General features: G+C 41.4%; 1 protein-coding gene across 2 annotated transcripts in view; it reads right to left on the minus strand.

Moving 5' to 3' along the window:
* Positions 1 to 23,386, minus strand: part of LOC132379880 (C-Jun-amino-terminal kinase-interacting protein 4-like) — a 285,478-nt gene that overhangs the window by 26,119 nt on the left and 235,973 nt on the right. For both annotated transcript variants that reach the window (XM_059948176.1, XM_059948175.1), the window contains exons 18-25: positions 22,678 to 22,849; positions 19,598 to 19,822; positions 16,131 to 16,335; positions 14,472 to 14,594; positions 11,813 to 11,893; positions 7,346 to 7,413; positions 3,972 to 4,120; positions 3,065 to 3,236 (exon numbers count right to left, since the gene is read on the minus strand). In XM_059948176.1, the coding sequence (XP_059804159.1) occupies positions 3,065 to 3,236; positions 3,972 to 4,120; positions 7,346 to 7,413; positions 11,813 to 11,893; positions 14,472 to 14,594; positions 16,131 to 16,335; positions 19,598 to 19,822; positions 22,678 to 22,849 (1,195 nt within the window). The remainder of the gene's footprint in view (positions 1 to 3,064; positions 3,237 to 3,971; positions 4,121 to 7,345; positions 7,414 to 11,812; positions 11,894 to 14,471; positions 14,595 to 16,130; positions 16,336 to 19,597; positions 19,823 to 22,677; positions 22,850 to 23,386) is intronic.

Raw genomic sequence — 23,386 nt, forward strand, 5'->3', positions numbered from 1 at the left:
GTTAAACCTCTGCTGCCTTGCGGCCACACCCACCCATGGGAAAGGCTTCGGAAGTAAATGCCAAGGAAAAGATCTGGAGTCGGGGTCCCTAAGGCAGTTTGATGTTGTTTGCAAATTCACTCTGGCACTGTCTGCGATGACACTGGTGCTAAGCTGTACTGGTGCTTGCCCTTCTCTCGGACTACATCAGTGACGTGTAGAGGGGGATCCTGGTGCAGAGGCAACAACCGGTTCTTCAAATCTTCCTGCCCAGGCTTGTACTCTGGAGAGGACACAGCTCACCCAGAGGCACAAAGCCATGATCCCCTGGGATCTGCAGCTCCCTACACAATAGGCCACAGGGCCCATTTCTGTACTGTGTACCTCTAGGAATCAAGAAGCTTTCCATGTAATATTATCATGGCTCGCCTGATATCCCCCTGCAGTATAGCGACGTTACTTCCATGCTTAGTGTTTATTTGGATCAGAATATAAAACCTGGATGATATTTGTCACACGTACATCAAAACATACAGTGAAATGCATCGTTTGTGTTAAATCAAATCAGTGAGGATTGCTTTGGGCAGTGCCAACATAATATGCCCACAATTTACTCACCTAACCCGTATGTCTTTGGAATGTGGGAGGAATTTGAGAACCTGGATGAAATCCATGCAGTCATGGAGAAAACATAAACTCCTTACAGAGAGCAGAGGGAATGGAACCCTGATTTTACAGTTATCTACTAAGTTATTGCGCTGACCCATTCTATCCACACTTTTCCTCAACAATGCTTCATTCCCCAGACAGGAAATACACTTCCTGCTCACAGTCTTCTGAAATCAATTCCTCATTCTAATGAGGATTTTACATTATTGACATCATACTTTACTCCCAATCTATAGCCTTTCTTTATAAACAAAGTTCTATAAAAATCCTCCATAATTGCAAGATTTTCCACTAAACATTTTAGCCTTCCCGTAATCATATTCCCTCTCCTCAAAACCGTTTTTTAAAATATACAAGAAATAGAAAACAGACTAGGAAGCACCCAAAAATAGATCGGCATTAAATTGTGTCTCCCTTTACAAAGCTGTCTAAGCTGCTAATTTTCCAACAATTTGTGTTTTCCGTTACTATAAGCCTTTTGTTTAATTGCTTTGCTCTCTTTCTGTAGGTGCTGTTTTATGCACCTATGCTGAGTTCGTCAATGTCATCAACTTTGCCTCCACTTCTACCCTGCCCTTAAATTTACTTGGTCCATTTAAGACACCTCTCTTCTCTTTCTCTGGAGACAAACTGTTTACTCAATCTTCAATAAACCTAACAATTCCCACAGCTATCTTAACTATACCTCTTCCCACTTGGTCTCCTGTAAAAATGTTATTCCCTTTCTCAGTTTCTTCATCTCTGCTGTATCTGTTCCTGGATGAAGCTTACCTTTGCAGGACATCAAACATGTCCTCCTCCTTCAAAGAACGGGGGTTTCCCTTCCTCCATCACTGATGCAGCTCTCACCCACACCTCCTCCATTTCCTGAACATCTGCGCTCACCCCACCTTCCTGCTTCTCTTGTTCTCACCTACCTCCCCATGAGCTTCCGTATCCAACACATCATTCTCTGCAACTTCCGCCATTTTCAATGGGACCCTACCACCAAACACACCTTTACCTCCCTGCCACTCTCCACTTTCTGCAGGATCACTCAGTGATTCCTTTCTCCATTCGTCCCTCTCCACTAATCTCCCTGCTCGTGTATATCCCTGCCAGCCATAGAAATGCTACATCTGCCCATTCAGCTCCTCCATACAGGGCCACAAACAGTCCTTCCTGGTGAGGCAACACTTCACCTGTGAATTTGTTGGGATTTTCCATTGTGTCTGGTGCTCATGATGCAGCCTCCTCTACAGTGGTGAAACCCAATGTAAGTTGAGTGACAGCTTTGATGAGCACCTCTGCTCCATCTGCCAAAAGGGAAATTTCCTGGTGGTCCACCATTTTAATTCCTATCCTCATTCCCGTTTCAACATGCCAGTCCATGTCTTCATCTTCTGTCACAAAGAGACCATTCTCAGGGTGGAGAAGCAACACCTCATATTCTGTCTAGGTAGCCACCACCTCAGAGCATGAATGTTGATTTCTCCTTCCAGAAATTTTTTGTTCTCTCTCTCCCTTCTTCTATTCACCACTCTGGCCTCACCTCTTCCCACTTGCCTCTGTGGGACCCTCTGGGACCACTCCTCCTTCCCTTTCTCCTATTAGATTCCTACTTCTCCAGCCCTTTACCTTTCCAAGTTATTGGAAGGTACTCTGAGGGACAGGATAAATAAGTATTTGGATGGATATGGACTGATTAAGGATAGTCAACATGGCTTTGTGTGTGGTAGGTCATGTCTTACCAATCTTATAGAGATTTTTGAGGAAGTTACCAGGAAAGCTGATGATGTTGTCTCCATGGACTTTAGTAAAGCATTTGACAAGGTTCCACTTGGGAGGTTGGTCAAGAAGGTCCAAACAAAACATCAACTGTTTATTCATTTCCATAGATGCTGCCTGACCTACTGAGTTCCTCCAGCATTTTTGTGTGTTGCTCTGGATTTCTGGCATCTGCAGAATCTTGTGTTTAGATTTAATTTCCCTTTTACATTTGCACTTCTGACAAATTACATAAAAAGAGACCTCAGAATCTGCTTACTTTCCAATCCCCTCATGCCTTTCCACAGCATCTATATCTCCATTCTGTCTGACTCACTAAGTACATAACTAATATTTCTCTTAATTAAAAAGCCTCTTCCACTGCACTGCAAGTGTGTCTCAAACTTTCAGAACCCTTGTGCATTTTTAATTTAGTTTTCCAAATCATGAAATATGTTATTGCAAGTTTAATAACCTGCTTCTAATTATACACCAGATATGGAAGGCAGAATCCACAAAGAAGGATAACAGTTGTTTGGAGGATAAGGGTTTGGGAACTGAACATGTGGCTTAAAGCAAATTTTACTGAACTGTTCCAAACATTTGCAAATGGATTAACAAATCCTGCCTATAATTTAAAAAGAATGGAATAAGTAGTGATTTTACCCACCTAGCATTTTGCTGACGTATGGTTCAATGTCTACATCTTGCAGGTGCTGGTAGGTATGTACGTGATAAAGACGAAGGGTAGAGTCGAGACGGATTGAAACCCATACCCCATCTCCAATCCAGGCCAATTGTCTCACCTGGCTTTCCTTCCGTGGGTGGGCATCAAAGGATTTCTGGATACAAAAGCAGACGATATAACTACAGCACAATACATTACAATATACCAATATCAAAACAGATGGCATTATACCAATAACATTATACTGTACCCTTTCCTTCAACATGCTGCCTGGATTAAAGAGCATGTTTTATGAGGATGGATTGTGTGGGCCAGGGCTTTTTTTCTTTGGAGCAAAGGAGAATGAGAGGTGACTTGATAGAGGTGTACAAGATGATAAGAGGCATAGATTGAATGGACAGCCAGGGACTTTTTCCCAAGGTGGAAACGGTTAATACAAGGAGGCATAATTTTAGGGTGAATGAAGAAAAGTATAGAGGATATGTCAGACTTAAGTTTTTTTTAAATACACAGAATGTGGTGGATGCGTGGAACACACTGTTAGGGGTGATAATAGAGGCAAATACATTAAGGATATTTAAGAGACTCTCAGATAGGCAAATGGATGACAGAAAAATAGAGGTCTATGTGGGAGAGAAGGATTAGACTGATCTTAGAGTCGTCACAACATTGTGGGTTGAAAGGCCTAAACTGTGCTGTAATGTTCTATGTTCTTAAAATAATGTTAGATAGGAAAATAAATGTAATTCAGAGCCTTGACAAGTGGCCTTTGTCATTTTTACAACTGTTTGAGCTCAAGAATATTTGACATGATGGCACTTCTGGTTCAAGGTAATTTAAATCTATGTTAAAGAGGTTTATTTGAACAGTTGGCTTTGAAGAACAATACCTCAATTTTCATGGCTTTTGGTTGAACGACATAGATTTTATTCTTGTAGCCACACCATACTTTATCATGCACCACAGTCATGCAGCGAATTGAGTGATGAGGCCGCCCAAAGTCCAGAAGGTGATAGTTGGTAAGATCCCACTGTCCATCTGAGGAACAAACACAAAGGTTGTCCAACAACACAACGACCCATTGTAAGTTTTAAGTTGGGTAAAAAAATAATTGCCTATGACATGGCATTGCTCACATTATCATTGTTAACTGAAGTAATAATTTACTCTCTCCAAACACTTTATGTTCAGTTTAAAGACGTTGGTTAATGGTACATGAATCTTTCCCTCAATGTTCACTGAAGTCAGAAATAAATCCCAGACCATCCAGAGGTCAGAGATCATACATCTTTCTCCTGGATTTCAATTGCACTCCCAGTGGAGAACAGGAAGAGAAAATGTAAACAGGTAATAGGAGCGATGGGAATATGGCACCACTGTTACTGTTGCAACACTGGCTAAATGCTAGCTTGGATCATCCATGTGGTGGTCCTTAGATACAAGAACATATTTCAAAAGTGATTTTTTTAAGACATGTTACCCTTCTGAAATCTTTGTAAATTTCTGTTTCAGACATACAAAGCCCACATCCACAGAAGCCTTCTTGTGTTCATGGTTGTTAGAGAAACCCCTGGAATACGCTTTTTGCTTTGTAACTGCACACTCCTGCCACATTAGAGATCACACAATGGATGCCTACATTATTTGAGCTTTTTTTTGCACGTTGGGTGTTTGATGTTCTTGTTGTGTAGGTTTTTTTAAAATAGGTTCTATTGTGTTTCTTTGTTCTGTGGCTGCCTGTGAGAAGACAAATCTCAAGGTAGCATATTGTATACATCTTTTTTTGGTAATAAATGTACTTTGAACTTTGAATCTAAACAATCAGAATTGGCTCCATGCCAGTTGTTTTCTAGGAAAATCTCTTCCCAAGGAGGCAAAGTGAAATAAATAAATTTTCCATAAAATCCTTTTAAAATGTAACTCAATCCATTTTATTTTTAAGTATTGACACACATTCAAAGCCAGGCAAAAGCATTCTTGCTGGAGCTTGCTTACTTGGCTCAAGCCCAATTAGTCCAAACATACAAATTGCGTTCAGGTCCCATGTCCTTTCTGAGAAAACCTTCGGGTCTGAGGTGAGTTGCATTGGACTGGGATGTACTATGTTGTCCTGGCTCAGGAGTTTATCCTGATATAGATGATTTAAGTCCTATTTTAAATTAATCAGAGACTTTTCCCCCTGGCAGAAATGGCTAATATGAAGGGGCATAAATTTTACAGTGTTTGGAGGAAAGTACAGTGGCATGCAAAAGTTTGGGCACCCCAGTCAAAATTTCTGTTACTGCGAATCGCTAAGCAAGTAAAAGATGACATGATTTCCAAAAGGCATGAAGTTAAAGATGACACATTTCTTTAATAATTTAAGCAAGATTACCTTTTTATTTCCATCTTTTACAGTTTCAAAATAACAAAAAAGGAAAAGGGCCGGAAGCAAAAGTTTGGGCACCATGCATGGTCAGTACTTAGTAACACCCCCTTTGGCAAACGCTTTCTGTAGCCAGCTAAGAGTCTTGTTTGGGGGATTTTCACCCATTCTTCCTTGCAAAAGGCTTCCAGTTCTGTGAGATTCTTGGGCCGTCTTGCATGCACTGCTCTTTTGAGGTCTATCCACAGATTTTCAATGATGTTTAAGATGGGGGACTGTGAGGGCCATGGCAAAACCATCAGCTTGCGCCTCTTGAGGTAGTCCTTTGTGGATTTTGAAGTGTGTTTAGGACCATTATCCTATTGTAGAAGCCATCCTCTTCTCATCTTCAGCTTTTTTTTTAACAGACGGTGTGATGTTTGCTTCCAGAATTTGCTGGTATTTAATTGAATTCATTCTTCTCTCCAGTGAAATGTTCCCCGTGCCACTGGCTGCAACACAAGCCCAAAGCATGATCGATCCACCCCAGTGCTTAACAGTTGGAGAAGTGTTCTTTTCATGAAATTCTGCACCCTTTTTTCTCCAAACAGAACTTTGCTCATTGCGGCCAAAAAGTTCTATTTTAACTTCATCAGTCCACAGGATTTGTTTCCAAAATGCATCAGGCTTGTTTAGATGTTCCTTTGCAAACTTCTGATGCTGAATTTTGTGGTGAGGACGCAGGAAAGGTTTTCTTCTGATGACTCTTCCATGAAGGTCATACTTGTGCAGGTGTTGCCGCACAGTAGAACAGTGCAACACCACTCCAGAGTCTGCTAAATCTTCCTGAAGGTCTTTTGCAGTCAAACAGGGGTTTTGATTTGCCCTTCTAGCAATCCTACAAGCAGTTCTCTTGGAAAGTTTTCTTGGTCTTCCAGACCTCAACTTGACCTCCACTGTTCCTGTTAACTGCCATTTCTTAATTACATTATGAAATGAGGAAATGGCTACCTGAAAACACTTTGCTATTTTCTTATAGCCTTCTCCTGCTTTGTGGGCATCATTTATTTTAATTTTCAGAGTGCTAGGCAGCTGCTTAGAGGAGCCCATGGCTGCTGATTGTTGGGACAAGGTTTGAGGAGTCAAGGTATTTATAAAGCTTTGAAATTTGCATCACCTAGCCTTTCCTAATGATGACTGTGAACAAGCCATAGCCCTAATAGGCTAATTAAGATCTGAGACCTTGGTAAAAGTTATGAGAACTCAAATCTCTTGGGGTGCCCAAACTTTTGCATGGTGCTCGTTTCCTTTTCTCCCCACTCTAAAATTGTACAAAACAGACGTAATAAACTAATCTTGCTTAAAATGTTGAAAAGAATGTTTCAACTTTAACTTTATGACTTTTGGAGATCAGTTCATCTTCTACTCACTTAACTATTCACAGTAACAGAAATTTTGAATGGGGGTGCCCAAACTTTTGCATGCCACTGTATAATGAGGATATCAGAGTTAGGTACCCACTACAGAGAGCGCACTGCCAGGGGTGGTGTAGAGACAGACACATTAAGGATATTTTAGAGACTCTTATGGATGATAGAAAAATGGAGGGCTATGTGGGAGAGAAGGTTTAGTTTGATCTTGAAAGTTAAAATGACAATACAACATTGTGAGCTGTGGGGCCTGTGCTGTGCTAATATTCTGTGTTCCACATTTGGTGTTCCTTCCGTAGGCAGTGAGATTGTTATACTTACTGGTGACCAGGTATGGAGCTGCTTCTGCACTTTGTTAATTAGCACTAGAGTTGAATGGCACCTGAACTATTGCTGGTGGAAATGAGACATCAGTCCCAGATTGTATGGCTTCATTCACGTATCACCTCACTGAGAAAAGAACAATGTGACCAACAGGCACTGTCTTACCTACTCCTCTATGAAAGATCGCCAATGTCCCATCCGCTAACGCCACTAATACTCTTCCTTTCAAATGTCTGACAAAAGAGAAACAAGGCAATACCTCATTACACAAAGTTCATTTCTAAAAGGATGTTGCTGGGTTTCGAGTACCTGAGCTATAGGGAAAGATTGAATAGGTTAGGACTTTATTCCCTGGAGCAGAGAATGAGGGAAGATTTGATAGAGGTATTCAAAATTATGAGGGGTATAAATAAGGTTTTTCCACTGAGATTGGCAAAGACTACAACTAGAGGTCATAAGCTTAGGGTGAAAGATGAAATACTTGAGGGGAACCCGAGGGGGAACTTCACTCACAGGATGGCGCGAACAAGCTTCCAGCAGAAGTGTTGGATGTGGGTTTAAGTGTAAGTTTGGATAGATACGTAGATGGAAGGGGTATGGGGGATTATGGCCCAGGTCTGAGTTGATGAGACTAGACAGAATAACAGTTTGGAATGAATTAGATGGCCTGAAGGGCCCGTGTCTGTGCTGTAGACATCCCATTACTCAACATGCCAAGCGTTTGGCCTGAGAGTCTCAATCATGTTCGGAAGCCTAGGATCTCGAGGATCTGGAGACGGGCAGATTGCGGGTCAGTGTCACGGCAGAAGACTCACTTGTCGTCGGGAAGGCTGGAAAATCTTTCGTTGTGGACCCGAAGACCTGAGGTCTTTGCGATCATTGGACACAGAGCTCGAAAAAAGTGACGAAATGGACTTTTAACACTGTAAACCAGCGGGTTGTTGTTATGTCTCCCGATCACTGTGAAAATGGGGGACACCTCCCTTCTCCCTTACTAGGGAGAGAGAGGACTTGTGGGTTGTCAAATGTCAGATGAAATGTGAAGCCTTTGGGGCAACTTTGGTCCGTGTCTTTCCTATTGCTTAGCACACGCTTCGGCTTGGTGACGGTACCGATGAGCTTTTATTTTGCCGGTGGGGGGAGAGGGGATCGTTGCTGGCGGCTGCTTACACGTGGGAGGGAGAAACTCAGGAGGGACTCTTTGGGGCACTTCTCTGTTTTTTGTGGATGTTTGCGAAGAAAAAGTATTTCAGGATGTGTATTGTATACCTTTCTCTGACATTAAATAGGACCTTTGAACCTTTTAAGGATCAGTGTTTGCAACTGGCATCATACAGACAGGCAGTTGATGGCCTCACACTCCTGGCAGAGTTTTAGTGGGGGATAATGTAAGAGATTAGCCTTGTCTTATGCTCCATACATCATTCTTCCACTAGTGCTGGTACCTCTGACAGAATTGTGGGCTCTAGGACTAGGCTGGAGCTACATCTTCGCTTTTCAGAGCAAGAAATCAATGGAAACCTATATCCACATCAACTCACTCACCCAGCACAGGAGGGAACATAGTATTCATACAGGTTCTCTTTTTGGTATTTGGTCCAGTATTTACAGGCTACTCTCAAAACATTTAACTAATGTGCTGCAAGCATTTGTAGGGATCATACTCTGAATAAATTAATTAAACTACTAGCCTTACTGACCATAAATACACATTTAATTCACAAGTTCACAATCAGGTTTATTATCATTGGCATGTGTCATAAAATTTGTTCACTTAACAACAGCAGTTCAATGCAATACATAATAATTTAAAAAGAAAAAGAGTAAATCAATTACAGTAAGTATATATATGTATAGTGAATAGGTTAAAAATAGAGCACAGAAATAATATATATTAAAAAAGTGAGGTAGTGGTCATGGGTTCAATATCCATTTAGGAATTGGATGGCAGAAGAGAAGAAGCTGTTCTTGAATTGCTGAGTGTGTGCCTTCAGGTTTCTGTACCTCCTTCCTGACAGTAACAATGAGAAGAGAGCATGTCCTGAGGGGTCCTTAATAATGGATTTCTCCTATCTGAGGCACTGCTCCTTGAAGATCTCTTGGGTACTACAGAGGCTTGTACCCAAAGTGGAGCTGACCAAGTTTACAACTTCTTGTAGCTTCTTTTGGTCCCATGCAGTAGTCCCCCCATACCAGACAGTGATGCAGCCTGTCAAAAGCTCTCCAAGGTTCAGTACATCTATATAGGTTTTTGAGTGTGTTAGTTAACATTAGGAGTTTCTCTTCAAACTCCTAATGAAATATAGCCTCGGTCTTGCCGTCTTTATAGCTGCATCGATATGTTGGGACCAGGTTAGATCCTCAGAGATCTTGACACCCAGGAACTTGAAATTGCTCACTCTCTCCACTTCTAATCCCTTCATGAGGATTGGTTCACGTTCCCTCATCTTACCTTTCCTGAAGTCCACAATTAGCTCTCTCATCTTACTGACATTGACACCATTTAACTAACCGGTATATCTCGCTCCTGTACGCCCTTTCATCTCCATCTGAGATTCTAACAACAATGGTTGTATCATCAGCAAATTTAATAGGTGGTATTTGAGCTATGCCTAGCCATACAGTCATGGGTATAGAGAGAGTAGAGCAGTGGCCTAAGCACACACGCCTGAGGTGCACAAGTGTTCATTGTCAGTGAGGAGGCGATATTATCATTAATCTGCAGATTGTGGACTTCTGGTTAGGAAGTCAGGAATCCAATTGCAGAGGAAGGTACAGAGGCCCAGGTTCAGGATTGTGGGAATGATGGTGTTAAAAGCTGAGCTATAGTTAACGTACAACATCCTGACATAGGTGTTTGTATTATCAGTTGATCTAAGGCTCTGTGAAGAGCTAATGAGGTTGCATCTGCCGTAGACCTATTGTGGCAATTGCAGTGGGTCCAAGTCCTTGCTGAGGCAGGAGTTCATTCTAGCCATGAACAACCTCTCAAAGCATTTCATCACTGTAGATGTGAGTGCTACTGTGCAATAGTCATAAAGGCAGCTCACACTATTCTTCTTTGTCATTAGTACAATTGTTGCCTTTTTGAAGCAGGTGGGAATTTCCAACAACAGCAGTGAGAGGTTGAGAATATCCTTGAATACTCCCACCAGTTGACTGACACAAGTTTTCAGAGCCTTACCAGATACTCCATCAGGGCCTGCCACCTTGTGAGGGTTCACTCCCCTGAAAGACAGCCTGACATCAGCCTCTGAGACAGAGATCACAGGGTCACCAAGTGCAACAGGGATCGTCACAGCTGTAGTTATATAATCCCTTTCAAAATGGGCATAGGAGGTGTTGAGCTCTTCTGATATATTGGGTTTCGCTTTGTAGGAAGTAATGGCCTGCAAACAGATATCACCTCCAACCTTACTCAGAATTGTTTCTTGGCTCTTGAAGTAGCTCTCCACAAGTCATACCTGGTTTTCTTATACAGACCTGGGTCACCAGACTTAAGTGCCACAGATCTCACCCAGCAGCCAATGCACCTCCTTGTTCATCCACATGGCCTTTGGTTTGGGAAAGTACAGCAAGTTTTCATAGACACACACTCATCCACACAGGTTTTAATGATACTAGTAACAACTGTGGCATACTCATCCAGATTCAAAGATGAATCCCTGAATATAGTCCAGTCCACTGATACAAAGCAGTCCTGTAGGCACTCCTGTGCTTCCCTTGTCCAAGCCTTCTTGGTCGTCACTGCTGGTGCTGCAGTCTTCAGTCTCTGCCTGTACTCAGGGAGTAGAAGTACTGCCAGGTGATCAGACTTTCCATAGTAAAGGTGTGGAATGGCACAGAGGGCATTCTTGATGGTGGTGTAGCAATGGTCCAGTGTGTTTCCTCTGGTACTACAAGTGATTTGCTGATGGTAATTTTTTAGTGACTTTTTTAGGCTGGCCTGGTTAAAATCCTCCAAAATGATGGTGAAGGCTTCTGGGTGTGCCATTTTGTGCATGATGTTCCCATTGCTCAGATCATCTAGAGCCTGTTTGACATTGGCTTGAGGGGGAATGTACACTGCTACCAAAATGATCACAGAAATCTCCCGAGATATTCTAGGTCTGATGAGCAGAATTGGAACAAAACTTACATTTTTGAACCAAAAGGAGTTGATCATGAGGCATACACCTCCACCTCTGCTTTCAGGCTGTGGGTAAAAACTCTTAATTGTGTAAAATTTGGAAATGCCAATTAATGAAGGGGCATCAATTAGAGCTGTATACTTTACATAAAAAGTTATGTAATTTCAGGAGTAAATCATTTGACACCTGAAAACATTTTTAGTATACCTTCATTGTTCTCTAAGATGACAGTTGAAGGAATTTGGTGACAAGAGGAAAAGAATATAAGGGTAAAAAAGAAAACCTGCAGCTGGAAAGTTATTCTCAGTAATTGAAGACACAATTGATGCATCGTGCGGAACACTTTGGCAATTGCTGTGATTTATAGTATTGGTACTGACAAATACTTTTCTACTCCCAGGACTGTATATCCATACCTGTTAATAAGTTATCCAGCACCCCAATAAATGGTTAAATAAAGTTGCATTAACATGTCAAAGTAGTACTGAATGTTATGACTTACACAATACTAAGAATAGAGTCCTTCAGTTTAATAGAGTGTAGACATTTCTTCCACTGAGCAACACAGGAATGGACATACAAACTGCAAGCAAAAACAACACATTGTCTCTTCATAATCCACGCTTAAAAATTATGAACAAAAGTTCAGACAGAAATAGAAAAAAATCAGCTCATAATTCACACTCCAGTTAATTTTATTATAAATCATCACAATCCTTTTGAATCTATTTTTAAAAATGCTTCTTAGAAATACTCCCAATTTAGAAGATTCCACAGATAACTGGCAAAATGACAAGATTTTAGGAACACATACACAAAATGCTGGAGAAACTCAGCAAGTCAGTTTATATCCCTCCATTGATGCACGATTTTGCTGAGTTCTGACAGCATTTTGTATGTTTTGCTCAAGATTTTCAGCATCTGCAGAATCTCAGTACCAGCTTTAACGAAAGCTAACAACTCTGCAGCACCTCAATTCACCAGAATTGGGAAAGGTAAACAATCGAGAGATCACAAGGGACTGACAAGACATAGAACTGCACTTTATTCTTCTTCCTTGATTAGAAAATTGACAAAAATACATAATTTCATCTAGCAAATACACCATATGCTAGCTTTGCATTTTTTAAAATTTTTGTTTGCAAATCTAACCAGTCAGAAAAACAGACAACTTTTCAGATGCAGAAAAACAAAACATTGCAAATCTTGGAAATCTGAAACACTGGAAATTCCCAATAATCAGGCAGATTTAATAGTTATATAGCACAGAATACGCTCTCCCTGATGATCTCTTTGCCCAACTCCTCCTAGTCCATTAGCTCGGTATCCTCCTATGCCTTGCATATTAGTATGCTTGTATAAATATCTCTTAAATATCATCCCTGTTTTGACTCCAACACATCTTCACTGGCCGTGCATCTGAGATCTTATAAAGATTAGCTTCTCCATTCTCTATGTAACAAAAATGTAAATCTTCTTCCTCACAACTTAAACCAATTTCCTTACTCCTCTACACCCTACTAATCCGTACATCTTTGGAATATGGAGGAAATCCACATGGTCACAGAGAATGTATTAACTCCTTACAGACAGACAGACATACTTTATTGATCCCGAAGGAAATTGGGTTTTGTTACAGCCGCACCAACCAAGAATAGTGAAGAAATACAGCAATATAAAACCATAAATAATTAAATAATAATAAGTTAATCATGCCAAGTGGAAATAAGTCCAGGACCAGCCTATTGGCTCAGGGTGTCTGACATTCCGAGGGAGGAGTTGTAAAGTTTGATGGCCACAGGTAGGAATGATTTCCTATGACGCTCAGTGTTACATCTCGGTGGAATGAGTCTCTGGCTGAATGTACTCCTGTGCCTAACCAGTACATTATGGAGTGGATGGGAGTCATTGTCCAAGATAGCATGCAACTTGGACAACATCCTCTTTTCAGACACCACCGTCAGAGAGTCCAGTTCCACCCCCATAACATCACTGGCCTTAGGAATGGGCTTGTTGATTCTGTTGGTGTCTGCTACCTTCAGCCTGCTGCCCCAGCACACAACAATGATAGCAAACATGATAGCACTGGCCACCACAGCCTCATAGAACATCCTCAGCATCGTCCGGCAGATGCTAAAGGACTTCAGTCTCCTCAGGAAATAGAGACGGCTCTGACTCTTCTTGTAGACAGCCTCAGTGTACTTTGACCAGTCCAGTTTATTGTCCATTCTTATCCCCAGGTATTTGTAATCCTCCACTATGTCCACACTGACCCCTTGGATGGAAACAGGGGTCACCGGTGCCTTAGCCCTCCTCAGGTCCACCACCAGCTCTTCGTCTTTTTCACATTAAGCTGCAGATGATTCTGCTCACACCATGTGACAAAGTTTCCCACCGTAGCCCTGTACTCAGCCTCATCTCCCTTGCTGATGTATCCAACTATGGCAGAGTCATCAGAAAACTTCTGAAGATGGCAAGACTCTGTGTCAGCAGTGGGAATAGAACTCCAATAGTTGTAACAACTCTTTTGGGCAAACCAATTTCAGAAGAATGTTTCAATATTCCTGAAAATGATGGAGTCAGGGACTTCAGGGAAATGAGGACATATCTTTCAGTCACTGGTGCTACTCCTGCATTTTTTTTTGAAGTCGTCACAGGGTGATGATCATGTCCACTGTGCCTCAGAAAAGACAGAGTCCACATTGTGATTCGGGGATCCCCTTGACTGTGTGGATTTCCTTTGGGTGCTCATGGTTTCCTCCCACATTTCAAAGATGTATGGGTAAAGGTTTGTGAGTTGTGGGCATGCTATGTTGGCACTGCAACATGGTGACACTTGTGGGCTACCCCAAGAACAACCTCAGGCTGTGCTGATCGTTGAGGCAAATGATACATTTCACTCTACATTTTGATTAACATGTGACAAAATAAGGTAATCTTTAAAACCTGATCTACTGGTCCGCAGGAACTCCTACCCTCAAAAATGCTTCTGAAGTCTGGACCGCCTACATCATATAACAAAGCAGTAGTAGTGTGTTCTTGCAAAATCCTCCAAGTTCATTCAAAGATTATTTGGGCCAACATTAGTGTCCACTCCCTGGTCAACGCCCACAGAGAAAACCTGCAAATATGAGAATATTTATTAAGTACACTTAACTCACCAACCACTCTGTGCACCAAGCCACATTGTTGGCAAGATACTGCTCATTTTTTCTGCTTCTTCATGCATCAGGTCCTGCTCCATTGGAAGTGCAGATACTCCATCCTTATACAAATCAGATTCCCTGGAGGGCATACAATAATAAATGGATTCAGAGTCAAGGAACCAAGTCATGGAATTCTCCCCTTTCCCCATCTTCCTTTTAAAAATTTCCCATTCTGGTTCCCTTCTCACCCCTTCCCTCTGATGCCCCTCCTTCCCTTTTACCCAGTCCACTCTCCTCTCCAATCAGATTCCTTCCTTCTTCAGTCTTTTACCTCTTCCACCTATCACTTCCCAGCTTTTCATTTCATCCCTCCTCCCCCACTCACCTACATTCCCCCTCACTTGCTATCATTTATCACCTGCTAGTCCCCCACCCTCTATACTCTGGCTCCTTCCCTTCCCTTTCCAGTCCTGCTGAAGGGTCTCAGTAGTCCCCACCATAGATGCTGCCTAACTTGCTGAGTTTCTCCAGCATTTTGTGTGTGTTGCTGTGGATTCACACTATCTGCAGAATCCTGTGTGTTTACCACTTCATTCCACTCTCATACATAACTGATAATTTTATTACAAGAGGAATGCAAGTACAGAGTAAGGACATGACAATTCACACATGCTTGGTGAGTCTCGTGTACAATTTTAGCTTCTCTATGTAATGCTACAGAGTGAGTGCAGTTCCTGGGCTGTGGCTGCCATATGAGCAAAAATGAAATATGTTAAGCTTGTATTTCCAAAGTTTAGAAGGGTGAGAAATGTCTCAGTGAGATCATCTGAAATACCTGGAGGGCTGAGTAGATGAGGCGGTAATGATTTCACTGAGAGCATAGTGATGAGTTTCTAAATAAAGGATAAGAATATAAAAAAAGGATAAGGAGAAATTTCCTGAGGAGGTGGTGAATCTTTTGGAATTCTCTACACTCAGACCTGTAGAGTTTCAGCTGCTGAGTTTATTCAAACCAAAAATTGATAAATTCCTGGGTACTGGAGAGAGCACATGATCTGGCCATAGGACAGGAAAATAGTGTTGCAGTGGTATGTCAGTAGAGCAGGTCTGATGGGCTGAATGGCCTGTTTCTGTTCCTATTTCCTACATTCATAACCCCAATATTAATTAAGTGGATGTGGAGAGGAGTTTTCTATAGTGGAGGAGTTTTGGACCAGAGGGCACAGCTTCAAAATACAGTCACATCCTTTTAGAACAGAGATGAGGAGAAATTTCTTTAGCCAGAGCATGGTAAATCTGTGGAATTTATTGCAAAGTGGAGGTTGATAGGTTCTTGTTGAGTAAAGGCATAGAAGGTTACAGGGAGAAGGCAGGAGAATGGGGGTGAGAGGGATCATACTGGATGTCAGCCAGATTCTGATCAGGCATGAGGCTGGTTGAGAGCTACTGCAATAGAGGCACTGAAAAAAAAACCCATTGCAAGCAGTAGATGTCAGCAGAAACCACACTACCCACAGACCTCCCCCTGCAAATGTCTGTTTAATTTGGGGAAAATGGAGATTTAAATCAAGGACAATGCAATAGCCACACATTTTCCAACATTGATCAGAATAACTTTCATTGCATGGGACAGTTCCAATTCCACTCATATTCTACAAACGTGACTTCACATACCGCCTGTTGTAGGTCTGCGTGCTGTCAGAGCTCTGCACTCCCAGAGGGTCAGTGAAAACATGCTCTGTGTAAGCTCCGGACTGACTGACATCAGTTAAATCATCATCTGACACAGGAAGGTTTAGGTTGGATTCTGTTGCTTCTGTGGCCTCTTCTGCAGCCAGCAAGCTTTCATCAGGACTGACACACACATCACCAACTTCCCCTGGAATAAAGTTTACACATTACACACACTCTTTCAAGAGACGACATGAGAGATTTAGTGTTCCCTTATCACAAGTAAAATGTATTATCAAAATAATATGTTACTGTAGATGACCTAGAGATTCATTTTCGTCCAGACATTTACACGTTAAAGTATGTAAAAACTACACATGGAGTGAAGCTAGAAAGTTTGTGAAACCTGTATTATTTTCTTTATTTCTGCATAAATATGCCCTAAAATGTAATCAGATTTTCACGCAAGTACTAAAACTAGATAAAGAGAACCCAATTAAATAAATAACACAATAAAACTATATACTTGTTTATTTGTTGAGAAAAATGATCCAATATTACATGTATTTGTTGGAAAAAGAACATGAACCTCTGGGGTAATGCTTTCTACAAAAGCTATTTGGAGTCAGGTGATCTAATCAATGAGATGCGATTGGAGGTGTGGGTTGTCGAGGTGCCCTCCCCTATTAAAAAAAGACACACAAAGTCAGGTTATTGAAAAAGCCTGCTCTCCTCAAGAAAAATTTGTTTCTGTACATTATGCCTCAATTAAAACAACTTTCAGAGGACCTTAGAAGAATTGTAGAGATGCATGAAGCTGGAAAAAGCATTTCTAAAGACCTGAGTAATGATCAGTCCACAGTAAGAGAAATTGTCTACAAATGGAAGAAATTCAATATGTTGCTACTCTCCCTAGGAGATCACAACAAGAGTACAATGTGCAATGCTGAAGGAGGTGAGAAAGAACCCAATGATAACAGCAAAAGGCCTGCAGAAACCTCTAGATCTTGCAAAGGTCTTTGTTCACGTCTCCACTATGAGAAAAACACTGAACAAGGATGGTGTTCATGGAAGTACACCACCGAGAAAACCAGTGCTCTCCAAAACAGCATTGCTTCAAGTTTGCAAAAGACAACCTGAATGTCCTACAATGCTTCTGGGACAATATTCTGTGGACAGATGAGATAAAAATTGAACTTTGTGACAGAAAGGCACATTGCTGTGTTTGGAGAAAAACAGCACTGAACGCCAACACCAAAACCTCATCCCAACTGTGAAGCATAGTCAAAGAAGCATCATGGTTTGGAGCTGCTTTGCTGCCTCAGAGCCTGGACAGCTTGCTATCGTTGAGGGAAAAATGAATTCAAAATTGCTTAATAGAAGTTTGATAATGCAACAAGGTAAATATCTGAAAGACAAGAGTAAATCAATAACAGAATGGTTTAAAAAGATGAAAATTCGTGATTTGGAATGGCCAAGTCAAAGTCCTGTAGAAATGTTGTGGTTGGAGTGGAAACGTTTGGTTGAAGTTATTGCTGTACAAGGTGGTCACACGAGTAGCTGAAAGCAAAAGTTCACACACTTTTTTCCAACAAATACATGTTACACTGAATCACTTTTCTCAATACATAAATAAGTATGATTTTTTGTGTTATTTATTTAATTGGATTCTCTTTATCTAGTTTTAGGACTTATGTGAAAATCTGATCACATTTTAGGTTATATTTATGCAGAAATAGAGAAAATTCAACAGGGTTCACAAACTTTCTAGCATCATTGTAAGCATTGACAAATCACCAATGTGCAAAAGAAGATAAACTGTGTAAATAAAAAAGCTGAGAACATGAGTTGTAACGAGTCCATGAAGGCCAGTCTTCAGGTTGTACAATCAGTTCACAGTTGTGGTGAATGAAATTATCCACTTTGGTTCAAGAGCTTGATGGGTTGTAGGGTAATAACTGTTCCTGATATTGGTGGTGTGGCACCCAAGGCTTGTGTACCTCAAACCCAATGATAGTAGTGAAAAGAAAGCATGGCCTGAATGATGGGCAAACACGAGGAAATCTGATGGACATTGCTTTCCTATGGCTGCACTACTTTGCTTTGCGTGAGATGGACTGGCCTGAATCTATCACTTCTGTAGTCTTTTTTGTTCCTGGATTTTGGTGTTTTCATACCAGATCGTGATGTAACCAGTTAGGATATTCCTCATTGTACATCTTTAAAAGTTTTTCAAGTTTTATTTATTATTAAACAGGAGGCCACTTGGCCCATCAGATCCATGCTTACTCCTGATAAGGGCAATCCCATCAGGTCTCTCTTTTTAATTTCTCTGTAGCCTTGAAACTTACTCTCCGACAAACCCAGCAACTCCCTATTTTTTGCTATTTACTGACAGTAAGGGATGATTAACCTTAGCTGATGTGCTGTAGAAAGAAGAAGGTAGAGCCACTGTTGTGCCTTCTTTTGTGGTGACACATGTGCTGGCCATAGGACAGATCCACTGATAGGTTAACACCAAGGAATTTAAAGCTACTTCTGTTCCCCTCATGAGGACTGGCACATGGAACTCCATCCATGAACTCATGAACTGTCCATCTAACCAATAAGAGACACAGGAAATGGATGAGACCTTTCATGAACATCTCTCATCTGTATTTACTGTGAAGGACATTGGAGCTATGGAATTTTGGGAAAAGAATAGTGACATGCTGAAACAAATCTGCATTACAAATTGAGGAGATGCTTTTATGTAAAGATGGATAAATAACTGGTACCTGACCAAGTACATCCTACAACATTTTAGTGAGGCCAAGGAAGTACCTGCTGGGCCCTGGAGAGTGTTGTAGAATAGAGGGACCCAAAGGCACAACTACAGAGTGACAACACAACCAGAGAGGATGTTAAAAGCACATTTGTCGTGCTTTCCTTCAGAGAGTAAGCACAAGAGCTGAGATATCATGCTACAGTTACATGAGGCATTGGTGAGACTGTATTTGGAGTAATAGTTCTAGTTGCCCATATCTAGTAAGGATGCCATTGATGTCAAAGGTCTGCAAATACGGGCCAAGGACTGGATGTTGGAGGTTCAATGTTCATTAGCCTGACAGTAAAGAGCCAAGGTCCGGTGGTCCGAGACCAGGAGGTGGCCAGTGCTGCGACTGAAGGCCAGTTGTTTGTGTCTAGAGCTAAAGGGGACAGGTTTAAACTGAGAATGGGAAGACTTAATGAGGACCAGGAAGGCAACATTTTCCAGGGGCAATGGGTAAACTGTCAGAGGAAGTGGCAGGTACAATTACAAAGTTTAAAAGACATTTACACAGGTACAAGGATAGGAAAGGTTGAGAGGGATATGAGCCAAATGGGACTAGTTCAGGTTGGGCTGAAGGACTTGTTTCTGTGCTGTTTAACTCTTTGACTATGTAACTATGTACCTTAGTGGAAAATATGTTAGTTTACTGAACCCCTACCTGACTCTCCTTGAATTGGTGAGGAGCTGGCAGGGGTGTGTATGCTGGGAGGAACTGTACTCCCTTCTGTAGTACAACCAACCACCGTGATCCCTCCCAAAAGATTGTCGCTTCCAGCTGAACTATTACTTGCAACACTCCCTGCTAAAGAGCTACATTCCGCTTGACTTCCCTCGGTGTCGACTGGAACCTCTTCTCCAGCAGGATAGTCCGTCTCTCGGGCACCTATAATTGGAAAGATTCAATAAGTTATCAAATTGATCCAGTCATCAACTGATGACAATTTTTTATTAAGTCAGAATGACATCATGAATGAAAAGTTCAGTCAACACAGTGAAACAACATTCTACCAAAGAATTTCTGCTATTTCTCTCAGCTGGAACTCCATTGTTGGAATCATTGAAAGGTCACATGCTCAAACACTGGTCCAGAGACTCAAGATCAAAACCCACTCTGGAGTACAGGTGGGAAAAGGAGGGAGTGCCACACTGTCAGGTTTATTTACTTCAATATGAGAAAGATGCCTCATTCTCAGCTGTATGTAACAAATCCCTCAGCAATATACAATTTGCTGGAGGAACTCAGAGTCCAACTGTATCAGTCCCTTCCACCCCCACATATGCTGCTAGATTTGCTGAGTAAAACATAGAACCTAGAACAGTACAGCACAGCACAGGCTATTCAGCCCACAATGTTGTGCCGATCTTCTAACCTGCACTAAGATCCACCTAACCCTTCCCTCCCACATAGTCCTCCATTTTTCTACAAACCATGTGCCTATCTTAGAGTATCTTAAATGTCCTTAATGTATCTGCTTATAGAACCATGCCCGGCAGCGTGTTCCATGCAACATTCTCTGTGTAAAAAACACTTAGCTCTGACATCGACACCTACACTTTCCTCCTATTGCCCCCTTCAATTAGTCAAAAAAGGAAAAAGTCTCTGGATGTCCACTCAATCTATGCCTTATTATTTTGAAATATCTATCAAATCACCTCTCATCTTCCTTCTTTCCAAAGAGAAAAGCCCTAGCTCCCTCAACCTATCCTCATAAGACGTGCTCTCTAATCCAGTGAGTATCCTGGTAAATCTCCTCTGTACCTTCTCTGAAGCTTCCAGGTCCTTCCTATGATGAGGTGACCAGAATTGAACACAATAATCCAAGTATGGACTAACCAGGGTTTTAAAGAGCTGTACCATTACCTCACGGCTCTTAAACTAAATCCTCCAACTAATGAAAACTAATGCACTCTATGCCTTTTTACCTACTCTACCAACTTGCAGGGCAACTTTGAGGGATCCATGGACGTGGTCTCCCAGTTCCCTCTGTTCCTCCAGCAGATTTGCTCCAGTTTCCAGCCTTGGGACACTAGTGATCCAATTGCACATTATTTTGAAGATGAGCAGGGAGTTTACCTCATGTCTTGCATCAGTATTCATTCCCAAACCAAAATCACTATCATAAATTACTTGGCTATTTATCTCTTTTGATATTTCTGGCCTCTGACCATGCACATTTTGCATATCATGCTTCCTCCTTCCCAACAGTGACAATTCAAAGTCACTCAGTTGGCTTAGGTACAATGAAATGATTTTTCCCATACAAATGTAAGCATACCTGGACAGCAAAGGAACAACCATGATTTACTGCCCTGTGATTAATTGCACCAAGTGTGGCAGCAGTGATAGAGCTTTGTCCTAGCCCAAAAATCATGATTCATATGTCACCACTGGTCTTGAGAAAAAGACAACTGTAAAGCACTGCAGTTTCTCAGTTTATGGAAGTTCTCAACATTATTTAGGACTCAAAAGACACAGATAAACTGCAGAGGACACCCAGCTTCTCATGACTCAGTAAGTGATTTATCTGTGTAACAGGAGAGAGATAGTTATGGAACACAGGGATCTGGGCATCATTGAACATGAAACACAAAGGGTTAGCATTTACTGCAGGTGCAGTAAGTAATTTGGAAGGCAAACGTAATGTTGAACTTCTTTGCAAAGGTTGTGAAGGATATTAAATTGGAACTTTGATGCAGCTTTACAGAGACGTTTGGTCTTCAGATACAAAGAAAGATGTACTTAAATTGGAGGGAATGTGAATTGGCTCAAGAGATTGAATTTTGGGATGAAGGGGCTGACTTTGATAAGAAGTTAGGCCTAAGTTCATTGGAATTGGAAAGATTAGCAGTAATCTCACTGAAACACATAAGATTTTGAAAGGAATTGACAATGCAGATACTGAAGCACTGCCTGAAATCATCTAGAATTAAGGGGCATAGTTTCACAGCAAGATTGTCAGAGACAAAGGTAAGAGTGGACAGCCAGAGACTTTTTCCCAAGGCAGAAATGGTGTACAAGAGGGAGCATTATTTTAAGGTGTTTGGAGGAAAGCATGGGGTGGGGGGGAGAGAATGTTAGACGGGTTATTTATTTATTTATGTATGTATGTATGTTGCACAGAGAGTGCTGGGTGTGTAGAAAACCCTACCAGGATGGTGGTAGAGGGAGAAACATTAGCGCTTTTAATAGACTCTTAGATAGGAACATGGATGATAGAGAAATGGAGGGCTATGTGGGAGGGAAGGGTTAGATTGACCTTGGAGTAGGTTAAAGGGCCTCTACTGTGCTGTAATATTCTATACGTGGTCACTCATTTCCCTCAGAAGTTGTGAATCTTTGGAATTGCTTGCCCCTGGAGAATGAATCTTCATGATCAGGGTGGAGGTGAGATGTTAAACTGTGACGGAGTCAAGGGGTATGAAGATAGTGGAAAGCAGTGTTGAGGCCAAGACTAGATCAGCCATAAACTTACTGAAAGGCAAAGCAAGCCTGAGGACTCAATTAGCCTCCTCTGCTGCTGCTTCCTACTTGAGGAGATGGAACCTAAAAGGAAAGATGGTGTTCAGGGCAAGGCTGCAATACTAAGTGCTAAACTACAATATTAACACTTAAAATTACACCCAATGAATCACAATATGATCTTGCAGAATTTTTAAAGATTGCACAAGAGGTACAAATTTCACCTGTGGTTAATTCACTTTAAAAAAAATATGCTAGCTTATGCAATATCAACTCACCTGGTACACTAGCAAGGCAAAGGATGTGTGAGTTGCAGACAAAGAAACTATCAAGGATTTTTCCGGGCTGGTTAGCATCTATAACCACCACTTTACCAGTGGAATGTGTGCTTGTACAGATCCAAACCAAGCTGGACAACTCCTCTTGATGTCTTAGCTCCTTTTCCTGTTCCTGTGCAACACAGATGTTCATTAGCACATCCTTTCAGCTCTCAATCTGATACATTTCAAATAAGTGAACTGCCTAAAAACAAAATCTAAAGCAGAAAAAGATTCAATTTTATTAATAGTACAATATGAATTTGCTTTTTTTAAATCAATGGATCCCAATCAGGTTGCCCTTTCTACCAAAGATGACTAGGTTAAACTGTGATTTTTTTCATGGTGAGATCGGAGCAAAATGTACAAGTACAGAGAGGTAGCTTTAAGATCAGAGATACACTCAATACAAAGTCATCCTAGTATACACCTGCTCTGTACACTCTCTTCGCCCCACGAACTGTAGGCCTAGTACAGTATTAAACTGTTTTAAGTCTAATTTAAGAACAAAGAACAATACAGCACAACCCGATGTTGTGCCAACTGTTTGGACCATAATACATAGAAGCAGAATTCGGTCATTCAGCCCATCGAATCTGCTCTAGCATTCCATCATGTGTCATTTATTATCCTTCTCAAACCCATTCTCCTACCTTTTCCCCATAACCTA

Source organism: Hypanus sabinus, chromosome 23, assembly GCF_030144855.1.
Source record: "Hypanus sabinus isolate sHypSab1 chromosome 23, sHypSab1.hap1, whole genome shotgun sequence".
Taxonomy (NCBI): domain Eukaryota; kingdom Metazoa; phylum Chordata; class Chondrichthyes; order Myliobatiformes; family Dasyatidae; genus Hypanus; species Hypanus sabinus.